Source organism: Babylonia areolata, chromosome 5, assembly GCF_041734735.1.
Source record: "Babylonia areolata isolate BAREFJ2019XMU chromosome 5, ASM4173473v1, whole genome shotgun sequence".
Classification (NCBI taxonomy): Eukaryota; Metazoa; Mollusca; class Gastropoda; order Neogastropoda; family Buccinidae; genus Babylonia; species Babylonia areolata.
Window position 1 is genome coordinate 51978944 of NC_134880.1, and position 14244 is coordinate 51993187.

General features: G+C 45.4%; 1 protein-coding gene across 1 annotated transcript in view; it reads right to left on the minus strand.

Annotated features, from left to right (window-relative positions):
• Window positions 1-13740, minus strand: part of LOC143282308 (uncharacterized) — a 32674-nt gene extending 18934 nt beyond the window's left edge. The window contains exons 1-7 of the mRNA XM_076587910.1: window positions 13726-13740; window positions 12779-12856; window positions 5909-6226; window positions 5016-5331; window positions 1876-2355; window positions 1202-1794; window positions 299-332 (exon numbers count right to left, since the gene is read on the minus strand). Coding sequence (XP_076444025.1) covers window positions 299-332; window positions 1202-1794; window positions 1876-2355; window positions 5016-5331; window positions 5909-6226; window positions 12779-12856; window positions 13726-13740 — 1834 coding nt within the window. The remainder of the gene's footprint in view (window positions 1-298; window positions 333-1201; window positions 1795-1875; window positions 2356-5015; window positions 5332-5908; window positions 6227-12778; window positions 12857-13725) is intronic.
• Window positions 13741-14244: the final 504 nt, after the last annotated feature.

Consider the following 14244-nt stretch of genomic DNA (forward strand, 5'->3'; position numbering starts at 1 on the left):
ACACACACACACACACACACACACACACACACACACATGGTGGCGCTTTAGTGTAGCGATGTGCTCTCCCTGGGGAGAGAGCAGCTCGAATTTCAGACAGAGAAATCTGTTGTGATAAAAAAAAAGAAATACAATACAATTTCAATTGCTGTTTGTTTGTCATCGGTCGACGTCATACAGTTTTTTGGTTTTTTTTTTACGGAAAAGAGAAATATTGTGATCTGTCAGATAAAAATGTACCGGCTTGTGTGCTCCACAATATATTTTTTTAAGAAATAAAATCTAAATTGATTCGTACCTCTGTCTTCCTCGGCCTCTTGTGGTGGCTGGTTCTGAAATGTAAACAACATTCAGCAGATATATTTACTATCCCCTCAAAAACTCTTTACAACTTTACAAACACTGAAACATTTAGCCGTTAAGTACGAGTTCTGTTTTGAACTATAAAAAAAAAAAAAAAAAAAAAAAAAAAAGACGCTAATGATATTGTGCCGGGAAAATTTTTCTAATTTTTGTTGCTTTATTTATTTATTTATTTTTTTTTAATGTTGTTTATTCCAGAAATTTAATGAATATGATGAACATGTAATAAGTGACACACAGATTCTCTGCATATATTATGATATCATTCTGCCTGCCTTGCAAATATCCCTGTCTGACTATCTGACAATTATATATAAACTGTAGGTGAATCATCCAGAGGCAGTACATTTTATTGATTCATATATCGAAGAAATATTGGCCAAGCGAGTATAAAGATAAAAAGGTAGAGACAGAGGTTACAAAAACTTTCGACAACTACTGCAATTTTACCATTTATGTAATCGAATAAATTGCAATCGACTAATACTTTTAGAAACAAACTAACAAAATGATCATACAAAATAACAACAAGACAGCATCACATTAAAACAAATCAGCTTTAAGTGGAAGGAAACGTTATTCGTTGGTGCATTAATTGTATCTCACTACACAAAAACGCAAGGTTGTGTAAAGAATGTAAACAGAAATTCTTCGATGGCAATGTGTCTGACGAAAATCTCTCTCTCTCTCTCCCTCCCTTTCCCCTCTCTCTCCCCGCCCTTTCTACCGCTGTCTGTTGTGCACAGTGTCCATCTCCCTTAATCTTTCTCTCGCTGTCTGCCGTACAGACAATTTTGATAATCACATCTTCCACTTTGAGAATCGTCAAGACACTCACCTCACTGCTGGAGTAATCTATGACGTCCTGTTCCTGTGGCTCGGCTGTGACGTCACCCGGACACAACCGCGGACGTTTCTCTGGCACCTCCCCCTCCTCCTCCTCCTCCTCCTCCTCCACCTCCCTCTCCGACTCCTGTCCCTCCTCGCACCTCTGTCCCCCCTCCTCCTCGGCCCCGGTCTTGCCCTCCTCTTCTCCCCCCACCGTCTCCTCTCTCCCGTCCTCCTCCTTGTCAGGGTCCTCGGAGTTGTGTGCCTCGCGGAGCTCTGGCTGGCTGAGGTCTTGCGGGGACAGACAGTCCTCCTCTGTGACGTCGATTTCCTCCGTTTCGTCAGCGTCCGCGTCACTTCCGGCCGAGACCTGATCGTCCTCCTCCATGGCCTGAGGGTTGCTTCCCCTGCCCACTGGGCGGAAGGCCGACAGACGGTCGGTGTGAAGAGCGGTGCCGTTGCCTGAAGGGTGGGAAGGGTGGTGGTGGTGGGGATGGTAGTGGTGGTGGTGGTGGTGTGGGTCCCTGCTGAGGTCCAGGGAGGAGGAGGAAGAGGAGGAGGGGGGCTCCATCCGTCGTTCTCCCCCCATACCCGCCTCCTCGTCTGCTCTTCCGTCCTCGTTCAGACCTTCACCTAACCGTACTGCTCCTCCTCCTCCTCCTCCACCTCCTCCACCACCTCCACCTCCTGGCTTGGGCAGGGCTGGCGGGTACATGCCCCCGGCTCTGAAGCCTCCTCCTCCCCCGACGCTGCCGCCCATGGGCCGCGGAAGTCCGAAGGCCTTGTCCCAGAAGGCGTCCAGGTTGGAGAAAGGGAGAGCGCTTCGGCCCAGCCAGGGGGAGGGCAGAGGCGCCATGCCGCCCTTCAGGAGACTGCTCTCCGCCGGCACGTTGTCCTTGGCCCCACCCCCCGGGGCGGGAGGGGGGAAGCCGAAACACAGTGACTGGGAGGTGTTGACGGAGACGAAGGGGTAGGAGGGCTTGGCGGCGGGGCTGTATCCCCAGGTGTAGGGGTTGAAGGTGTGGGTGGGGAAGGGGGGTTTGGGGGTGACCGGCATGTCACCGCTGCCGTGCCCCCCGCTCAGCTTGGGCGCCTTCTTCTTGCCGGCCTCGCTGGACGAGGTGGCGGACTCTGTTCTGCTGCTGCTGCTGCTGCTGCTGGAGCCTGGGTGACACGAGAAGAACGGGGGAAGAAATGATTAGTCATGCTTAGTCCTCACCGATAATCTCACTTTTAACTCTTTCCATACGAACGGCGAAAGAGACGACGTTAACAGCGTTTCACCCCAATTACCATCATCAAAATATTGCAAGCGAAGGCTCTTATACTGAAGAGGTGAATGTTGACAAAGAATACCACAATTCTGACGACTGAAGCTAAAGGTTGGGTCATTCATACACCCACTGGACATCCGAGGAGTCTGTGTAGAGGAGAAGAGAGGACTGGCCGTACTGAGTGAGTTAAGTCAGGTGGGTTTTTTTTGTTTTTGTTTTTTTTTCTTTCTTTTCATAATATGGTTTTGGGGCTCTAAACTAGAATTCAGCATCCTCAGGCCATCTCTGAACTCCGTGAGTAACAAACCACACACAGCCGTAACAGCCTCACCATGACAGACAGACAGACAAGCCTTAATTCAACAGGCTCGCCGGATAGCGGCTGGCGTGTGCACTCTTGCCTCTGAATTTGGGAGTCATAGTCCTTCACGAAAGACTAAGCTGAAAATGTATTCCCTTTGCAATGGAGAAGCCATTGATTATACAGCTCTCAATTTGCTGTTGGACCAACTGTAAGCTTATGCCAGTCTCTGATATTATAAGCCGAGCGAGCCGTGCAGCCTTAAGTAGCCTCACTGTAAAGCGCCTTACTTGTCCTGTCTAACAAACAGCACGCAAGCCTTCACAGCCTCAGCCATAGACACTTATATCTAATTCTAGTATCTACGCCTCAGCGAAAAGCGCCATACTTGTCATGTCTAACAAACAACACACAAGCTTTAACTAGCCTCACCAGCTTACTTGCCATAACAAACAACACACAAGCCTTAACAGCCTCAACCACAAACACTAATATCTAATTCTAGTGTCAATGCCTCACTGTAAAGCGCCTTACTTGTCATGTCTAACAAACAACACACAAATCTCCGCCTTACTTGCCTTGTCTAACAAACAACACACAAGCGTCAACTAGCCTCACCACCTTACTTGTCTTGTGTAACAAACAACACACAAGTGTCAACTAGCCTCACCACCTTACTTGTCTTGTCGAACAAACAACACACAAGTGTCAACAAGCCTCACCACCTTACTTGCCTTGTCTAACAAACAACACACAAGTCTAAACTATCCTCACCACCTTACATGCCTTGTCTAACAAAACACACAAGTGTCAACTAGCCTCACCACCTTACTTGTCTTGTCTAACAAACAACACACAAGTGTCAACTAGCCTCACCACCTTACTTGTCTAGCAAACAACACACAAGTGTCAACTAGCCTCACCACCTTACTTGTCTTGTCTAACAAACAACACACAAGTGTCAACAAGCCTCACCACCTTACTTGCCTTGTCTAACAAACAACACACAAGTGTCAACTAGCCTCACCACCTTACATGCCTTGTCTAACAAACAACACACAAGTGTCAACAAGCCTCACCACCTTACTTGTCTTGTCTAACAAACAACACACAAGTGTCAACAAGCCTCACCACCTTACTTGTCTTGTCTAACAAACAACACACGTGTCAACTAGCCTCACCACCTTACTTGTCTTGTCTAACAAACAACACACGTGTCAACTAGCCTCACCACCTTACTTGTCTAACAAACAGCACACAAGTGTCAACTAGCCCTCACCACCTTACATGCCTTGTCTAACAAACAACACACAAGTGTCAACAAGCCTCACCACCTTACCTGTCTAACAAACAACACACAAGTGTCAACAAGCCTCACCACCTTACTTGTCTTGTCTAACAAACAACACACGTGTCAACTAGCCTCACCACCTTACTTGTCTAACAAACAACACACAAGTGTCAACAAGCCTCACCACCTTACTTGTCTTGTCTAACAAACAACACACAAGTGTCAACTAGCCTCACCACCTTACCTGTCTAACAAACAACACACAAGTGTCAACAAGCCTCACCACCTTACTTGTCTTGTCTAACAAACAACACACGTGTCAACTAGCCTCACCACCTTACTTGTCTAACAAACAACACACAAGTGTCAACAAGCCTCACCACCTTACTTGTCTTGTCTAACAAACAACACACAAGTGTCAACTAGCCTCACCACCTTACTTGTCTAACAAACAACACACAAGTGTCAACTAGCCTCACCACCTTACTTGTCTTGTGTAACAAACAACACACAAGTGTCAACAAGCCTCACCACCTTACTTGCCTTGTCTAACAAACAACACACAAGTGTCAACTAGCCTCACCACCTTACTTGTCTAACAAACAACACACAAGTGTCAACTAGCCTCACCACCTTACTTGCCTTGTGTAACAAACAACACACAAGTGTCAACTAGCGTCACCACCTTACTTGTCTTGTCGAACAAACAACACACAAGTGTCAACTAGCGTCACCACCTTATTTGTCTTGTCGAACAAACAACACACAAGTGTCAACTAGCCTCACCACCTCACTTGCCTTGTCTAACAAACAACACACAAGTGTCAGCTAGCCTCACCACCTTACTTGCCTTGTCTAACAAACAACACACAAGTGTCAACAAGCCTCAGCACCTTACTTGTCTTGTCAAACAAACAAACACATAAGTCTAAACTATCCTCACCGTAAAACGCCTTACTTGTCCTTGGACTGGAGGAGGAGGAGAAGATCCTTTTCCGGGTCCCCCCGTTGAACATGGCTTTGACGTCCTCCCACAGGTGGGTCTCCTCCTCCCTGTCCCCCCCGACCAGCCTCAGGTGTCGGCGCCACGAGTTGAAGTTGGCGGCATCGGGGTGGTGATACTTGGCGTCGGCCACGCGGTGGAAGTGGAAGATGAACTTGTTGGGCGAGAAGTAGACGCTGCAGTAGCCACACTTGATGCACTTGGCGCGCGAGCTGTTGTAGCGGGCCGGCTCGAAGAAGCCGTGACAGCCCCAGCCGCACTCGTGGTACACCTGGCACAGACACTTTCACGGTCACTTCTGCTGCTTTTTTTAATTTCAATTTTTATTTTTTAGAATTATTTTTAACACACACACACACACACACACACACACACACACACACACACACACACACACACACACACACAGAGACAGAGAGAGGAAGGGAGCAACACCACCCAATAAGTCATTTCTTCACCACCATTTCACGCTCCTGGCTACGACCTCAGTAAAGCAATACTATCTCTCTCTCTCTCTCTCTCTCTCTCTGTATCTGAATCTGTATTTCTCTGTCAATCTCTGTGATTAGATCTCTCTCTCTGTCCGCCCCCCCCCCCCCCTCCACCAACCCCCTCCGTTTCTCTTTGTGATTCTGAATATGAGTTTCTCTGTGAGTCTCTCTGATATTCTCTCTCTCTCTTTGTGACCCCCCTCACTCCCTCTCTCTCTCTCTCTGCCCCCCCTCGCTCGCTCTCTCTCTGCCCCCCCTCGCTCTCTTTCTCCCACTCACTCTCACCCCCCCCCAGGCCCCCACACTCCCCCCACCCCACCCCACCCCACCCCCACCACACACACACACAACACTCACCTGGAAGGCAAAATCCTCAGGCAGCTTGGGCGGCTCGGAGTCCTCGAGGAAAGACTTGACGAGCCGCTCGGCCTCCCGCTTGGTGATCATGCCGCAGCGCCGCGAAGACACCGGCATGGCGCCGGCCCTGCGCAGGATCTCGAGCTGCACGGGCGTGCACTGCACGCAGGTGATGCCCAGCGCCACGCGGCGGTTGTGGATCTCGTTGTAGCTGTAGTCCTTGAGCAGCGTGTTGGAGATCTGGGCCAGGCACAGCCGCTCCTTGCCGTCGATGTTGAGAGACACGATCATGATCCCGTGCAGCATCACGTGGCTCACCTGAGTGGGGGGGTCACAGGGGGGGGGGTGGGGGGTCACAGGGGGGAGTGGGGGGGGGGTCACAGGGGGGGGTGGGGGGGTCACAGGGGGGGAGTGGGTGGGTCACAGGGGGGGTGTGGGGGGGTCACAGGGGGGGAGTGGGTGGGTCACAGGGGGGGGGTGGGTGGGTCACAGGGGGGAGTGGGTGGGTCACAGGGGGGGGTGGGTGGGTCACAGGGGGGGGGGTCAGAAGGGGGAGTGGGTGGGTCACAGGGGGGGTGGGGGGGTCACAGGGGGTGGGTGGGGGGGTCACAGGGGGGGAGTGGGTGGGTCACAGGGGGGAGTGGGTGGGTCACAGGGGGGAGTGGGTGGGTCACAGGGGGGAGTGGGTGGGTCACAGGGGGGGGGGGGTCACAGGGGGGAGTGGGTGGGTCACAGGGGGGGAGTGGGGGGGTCACAGGGGGGGGGGTCACAGGGGGGAGTGGGTGGGTCACAGGGGGGAGTGGGTGGGTCACAGGGGGGAGTGGGTGGGTCACAGGGGTGGGAGGGTGAGAGGTGTGGGGGCGGGAGGGAAAAGGTTGTTTCGATTATGGCAGATGTGCTTGATATATATATATATATATATATATAGTAGCAATGAAAATAATGATAAAATAATAATAATAATAATAATAATAATAATAATAAATAAATAATTAAATAAATAAGACAACAATGATGACAGATAAGCAAATAAATATAAAACATGAAGACACACATTCACACATACACCCACACATGCATAACAGATATGCCCCCAAAACGCAGTTTCATAGATATGAAAGCACAGTCAAATACATATAAACATATAATTTATTTTTTTAATCATAATTATTATTTATTTATTTATGTATGTACGCTTATATATATATATATATATATATATATATATATATATATATATATATATATTTTTTTTTTTTTTTTAATTTTTTTTTTATCAAGGCCTGACTAAGCGCGTTGGGTTACGCTGCTGGTCAGGCATCTGCTTGGCAGATGTGGTGTAGCGTATATGGATTTGTCCGAACGCAGTGACGCCTCCTTGAGCTACTGATACTGATATATATATATATATATATATATATATATATATATATATATATATATATATATATATATATATATATACTTCTGGAGACGTTTTCCCTTGCAACACCTGTGGGAAGTGCTGCGCGTCCAGAATCTCCCATATGAGGACACACGCCGACAGATAAGCCTGCCTGCCTACTCATCCGTCGGACCGACGGGAGACTCCATTATATATATATATATATATATATATATATATATATATATATATATATATATATGTGTGTGTGTGTGTGTGTGTGTGTGTGTGTGTGTGTGTGTGTGTGTGTGTGTGTAAGTAAACTGATGGACTGACAACACTGTAGTAGATGGACAGGAAAACTATTTGCAAAAGACCCAGGCTTTATTATTTATTTATTTATTTTTTACTCACAACCGACAGACCTGGAGGAATATGGTAAACAGTTAACTGTGTGTGGCGCCCCAGTGATTCTTCACAGAGTTTAAAGAAGAAGAGGGAGAGGATGGAATATGACAAATTTGTGTGGAGATGAGTAACATACTTCTGCCTAATGCGGGACTAAAACAGTATTGAACAAGAGAGGCAAGGCCTTCAAGACTCACTTGTGATAAATTAAGTCCCCTAGCATTAATTACAGAGTAATTTCCCTTTTTTTACTATCTGCTTCAAAACGTTTGCAAAATAAATAAAAATTCCATGCTTAGCAAAAGAAGTTCCTGTTTGAACAAAAAATGATAATAATGAGTCCTCTTGTTGTTGTGTCAGAATAAGAGGTCAAAGTGCCAAGTTTAGAGAATACAAAAAATATAAATATAACAGTAAATGCAGTTTGCATATAATAAGGCTTCTTTTTTATTTTTGTGTGTGCCCATCCCAGAGGTGCTATATTGTTTTAAACAAGATGACTGGAAAGAACTGAATTTTTCATATTTTTATGCCAAATTTGGTGTCAACTGACAAAGTGTTTGCAGAGAAAATGTCAATGTTAAAGTTTACCACGGACACACAGACACACACACACACACAGACAACCGAACACCGGGTTAAAACATAGACTCACTTTGTTTACACAAGTGAGTCAAAAATGTCATACAGCGCCCCACTGACTTCACAGAATTTAAGGGGAAGAGGAAGACGATGGAATCTGAAAAACGTGGGTGGAAATGAGTAACATTCATAGAAAAGTGGTGAACAGCAGTGTATTCTTCTGTGCGGCGCTCCAGTGACTCTTCACAGAGTTGAGGGAGAGGGAGGATAAGAAGAAGGAGGAGGAGAAGAAGAGGGAGGAGGAGAAGAAGTAGAGGGAGGAGGAGGAGAAGTAGAGGGAGGAGGAGGAGAAGAAGAGGGAGGAGGGGGAGAAGTAGAGGGAGGAGGGGGAGAAGAAGAGGGAGGAGGGGGAGAAGAAGAGGGAGGAGGGGAGAAGAAGAAGAAGAGGGAGGAGAAGAAGAAGAAGAGGGAGGAGGGAAGAAGAAGAAGGAGGAGAAGAAGAAGAAGAGGGAGGAGAAGAAGAAGAGGGAGGAGGGGAGAAGAAGAAGAAGAGGGAGGAGGAGAATAAGAAGAGGGAGGAGAAGGGGGAGAAGAAGAAGAGGGAGGAGAAGGAGGGGGAGAAGAAGAAGGAGGAGAAGGAGGAGAAGAAGAAGAGGGAGGAGGAGGAGAAGAGGGAAGAAGAAGAGGGAGGAGGAGGAGAAGAAGAAGAAGAGGGAGGAGGAGGAGAAGTAGAGGGAGGAGGAGGAGAAGTAGAGGGAGGAGGAGGAGAAGAAGAAGTAGAGGGAGGAGGGGAGAAGAAGAAGAAGAGGGAGGAGGAGAAGAAGAAGAGGGAGGAGGGGAAGAAGAAGAAGAAGAGGGAGGAGGAGAAGAAGAAGAGGGAGGAGGAGAAGAAGAAGAAGAGGGAAGGGGAGAAAAGGAAGAGGGAGGAGGAGGAGAAGAAGAGGGAGGAGAAGAAGAAGAAGCAAAAGAAGATATGTGGTGTTTGTGTGCTTGTGTTCCCCGTCTCTCGTGTCCTTAACTTATAGATGAACGTGGAAATCTGAGGCTGAGAGAGAGAGAGAGAGAGAGAGAGAGAGAGAGAGAGAGAGAGAGAGAGAGAGAGAGAGAGAGAGAGAGAGAATTTATTTCAGTTTCAAGGAGTGTCAAAGCATAGTGAACTGATCCGAACACGCAACACCATATCTTTGTCAAAAAAAAAAAAAAAAAAAAAAAAAAAAAAAAAAAAAAGAAAAAAAAAAAAAAAGAGAGTAAAAAGTCTGATCCTCGCATAATTACCTAAAGCGCTGGCCTTCAAAACCTTCCCCAGATTTGTGTAAAGCGTTAACATAAAATGATTCAAAAATCAAAAACAAACAAACAAACAAGCAAACAAATAAGTGAATGTATAAAGATGATTATCACAAAAGGAAAGATACGTAGACTGAAAAACAAAAGATACGTAGACGGCAAATGATGTCTTAGAACTTTTAACATCAATGTAAACACAAAGTGAAAATTGATACTGTAAATCAAGATAGGTTCATAATTCAGTAAACGCTTTCTTGTATGCATTATTAACAGATCATGTTATTCTTTTCTTAACGTTTGGGAGATGCAGAACATGTTTAAAAAACAACAACAACAACCCCAAAACACCCTTTCCAGCTTCCGTATCCTGTGTGTGTGAACAATGAAAGTTGTGATAGGTATACGTAACAAAATTCATCACATATTTCGCCTTTCTCGCATATAAAACAAAACCAAAACAAAACCAAACATACAAAAACAAAAACAAAACGCTCAAACAAACAGATCCTTTCTTCTCTTGAAATTCCTAATTGCTGCTGATTCTCAGTTTCTGAATGGAAAGCTCACGGTTGCGCAGTTTAAAATTACAGATACGTAAACGCAGAGCACCCAATCTAGTTACGCTTTTGTTGCCGGTGTTTGCTTTTGTTGTTGTTTTTCAGTCATTTTTTAAACGCAAACTTCTTCTTCTTCTTCTGCGTTCACTCGTATGCACACGAGTGGGCTTTTACGTGTATGACCGTTTTTACCCCGCCATGTAGGCAGCCATACTCCGTTTTCGGGGGTGTGCATGCTGGGTATGTTCTTGTTTCCATAACCCACCGAACGCTGACATGGATTACAGGATCTTTAACGTGCGTATTTGATCTTCTGCTTGCATATACACACGAAGGGGGTTCAGGCACTAGCAGGTCTGCACATATGTTGACCTGGGAGATCGTAAAAATCTCCACCCTTTACACACCAGGCGCCGTCACCGTGATTCGAACCCGGGACCCTCAGATTGACAGTCCAACGCTTTAACCACTCGGCTATTGCGCCCGTCTTTAAACGCAAACAAACTTTAAACATTTATCAAGGTAATGTTTTCCACGCAGAAGCATTAAATCTTCATACGCCTTTTCTGGCTGTTTTATTGTGTGTTTTAGAGAAAGGAGTCAGAGTGGTTAAGACGCTTATCTGTCTGTACAATTTCCGTGATGGTCTGGGTACAAATTCCAGTCTCGCCCTTTGTGTCAAGTTTGACTGGGAAATCAAACTGGGTCTAGTCATTCGGATGAGACGATAAACCGAGGTCCCGTGTGCAAAATTCTGTAAACAAAATCCACTCTGATTGTTGGCCTAGAGATAACGCGTCCGCCTAGGAAGCGAGAGAATCTGAGCGCGGCGCTGGTTCGAATCACAGCTCGGCCGCCCGATATTTTCTCCCCCTCCACTAGACCTTGAGTGGTGGTCTGGACGCTAGTCATTCGGATGAGACGATAAACCGAGGTCCCGTGTGCAGCATGCACTTAGCGCACGTAAAAGAACCCACGGCAACGAAAGGGTTGTTCCTGGCAAAATTCTGTAGAAAAATCCACTTCGACAGGAAAAACAACTCAAACTGCACGCTGGAAAAAATACAAAAAAATGGGTGGCGCTGTAGTGTAGCGACGCGCTCTCCCTGGGGAGAGCAGCCCGAATGAAATGCAAATACAACAAAGTGATCTTCAGGCACTCAAGGCCTGACTAAGCGCGTTGGGTTACGCTGCTGGTCTGGCATCTGCAGAGTAGATGTGGTCTAGCGTGTATGGATTTGTCCGAACGGGGTCTCGCCTCCTTGAGAAACTGCAACTGAAAAACAAAAAGAAGAAGAAACTGTGTGTTTTGAACAGAAACAAACTTTAAACATTTCTTTTTACCAAGACCCCATTTTTGTGTTTCATGGTGAGGTAAACCTTATTGCACACATCTTTCTTATTCTCTCACCTGATTCTCACGGCTATTGCCAACGCATACTTTAAACTTAATTTTTTTTTTTTTTTTTACCAAGACCCTGCTTTCGTGTTTCATGATGAGATGTACACATGTCTGTTATTCTCTTACCTGGTTCTGACGGCTATTACCAACGCCAACTTAAAACATTTTTTCTCTAACAATACCCCATTTCCGTGTTTAATGGTGAGATGAACCGTATATATTATTGTACACATCTTTGTGTCTTTTTATCACCTGATTCTGACGGCTATTGCCAATGCCTACTTTAAACATGTTTTTTTCTAACAAGACCTTATTTCCGTGTTTAATGGTGAAATGAACCGTATATATTATTGCACTCATCTTTGTTATTATCACCTGATTCTGACGGCTATTGTCAACGCCTGCTTTAAACACCTTTTTACCAAGACCCTAGTTTCGTGTTTCGTAGTGAGGTGAACCTTATTATACACACATCTTTGTTATTCTGACGGTTATTGCCAACACCTGCTTTAAACATTTTTTTTTATATCAAGACCCTATTTTCGTGTTTCATGGTGAGATGAGCCTTCTTGTACACCAGATGTGTCTTTTTACCAAGACCATAAATTATTTTCGTAATTCACGGTGAGATAAACGTTATTGTACACATGTCTTCGTTATTCTCACCTGATTCTGACGGTTATTGTCAACGCCTTCTTTAAACTTTTTTTCAATCTTTATTTTTACCAAGACCCAGCTTTCGTGTTTCCTGATGAGATGAACCTTACTGTACACATGTCTTTGTTATTCTCTGACCTGGTTCTGACGGCTATTGCCAATGCCTACTTTAAACATTTTTTCTAACAATACCCCATTTCCGTGTTTAATGGTGAGATGAACCGTATATATTATTGCATCATCTTTGTTATTATCACCTGATTCTGACGGCTATTGTCAACGCTTACTTTAAACATATTTTTACCAAGACCCTATTTTCGTATTTCGTTGTGAGATGAAACTTATTATACACGCATCTTTGTTATTCTGACGGTTATTGCCAACACCTGCTTTAAACATTAAAAAAAAAAAATCAAGACCCTATTTTCGTGTTTCATGGTGAGATGAGCCTTTTTGTACACACCTGGTTCTGATGGCTATTGCCAACGCCTTCTTTAAACTATTTTTCATTCTTTATTTTTACTAAGACCATAAATTATTTTCGTAATTCGCGGTGAGATAAAGCATATTGTACACACCTTTGTTATTCTCACCTGGTTCTGACGGCCATTGCCAACGCCAGAAGCCGCAGTGGACGACTGTGGCGCGGGGGCTGCAGCCTGGCTCCAGTCCTGGGGGGACCGGGGGCTGCCCGCCGGGGGCACGGGGGTGGGGAGGGGGACGGGGGAGGAGGGGAGGGGAGGGAGCGGCTGGCAGCGAGGCTCCTCTCGCTGGGAGCTGGTGGTGGGTGAGAGGAAGGGCTGGTGGGGAGGGGAGTGCTCCATCAAGGCTGGGACAGTGGTGGTGGTGGTGGGGGCTCTCGCTTCGGATGACATGTCCATGGTGGTTCTGGTTGACAGAGACAATGATAACGGTGATAATGAGGGGGAGGAAGTGTCAGGGTTTGCTCCAATGTACCTTTTATTTACCTGTGTGCCAGCTGAATTGGTAGCATAAGCAGCATTGGCTTGAAGTTGTGTACCTTGTACATTGAGAGAGTTACCACTCTTTATTGTTTATTGCGAAGGAAAACGAAACAGATATAAAATACTATTTAAAAAAAAAATCACACACACACACACACACACACACACACACACACACACACACACACACACACACACACACACACGATGAATATTTTCTAGAGATGATCCACGGGATCCTCGTCTGTAGATGAGAATCCTTCACTGACAAAACCAAGAGTCACAAGTGTAAGTGCAGAAACAAAAGCATTTCAGACAACATTCTTCTCTCTCCTCCTCCACACTCCATGTGGATGAAAACATCACCGATGTTTGCCATAGCAACGGCATGCAATTTTACGTTCCGTTCACCATGCAAAACGCTGTGCCTCTTAAACGAACAACAACAAAACAACAAAAAAAACAAAACAAAACACACACACACACACACACACAACAAAAACAACAACAACAACAAAAAACCCGAAATACCACATATTTCTACGTTTCGTGAATCAAAGAACAGGTCAGCCAACTGCACAAGGCGACATCGCGACTACAGTAATTCATAGGCAAAAAACCAAAACAACACCTACTAAATCACAACCGCGCCAAACCACACAAGTAATATCAAACCTTCGGGAAAATCTTGGTAAAGAAAATCAGGTACATTTACAGCCGAAAAAGCATCCTATGAATAGAAGAGGTACACGCCTTTAGCACTACCGTTCCGTCGACTTTGTTATCAGCGTATACAAAAATAAACAGTCATTTCGTTCTGAAATCTAAAGGGTTTAAGAAGAAGAAGAAGAAGAAAGGTACACTCTGCTAAAATTGTGAACTCACATTTGATGAAAATACACAACCCAATAAAAATGATAAAAGAAAGATCCTGTCGCGTCCACGGAGTGACTCGAAAAAAGTATGGTTTGTGAGTGTCAAAAACCGATAAGGAAGAAAATAAGAAAGGAAGGGAAAAAGAAAACGAAAAAGAAAAGAAAAGAAAAATATAAAAGAGAGAAAGAAAGAAAGAAAGAAAGAGAGAGAGGAAAAAA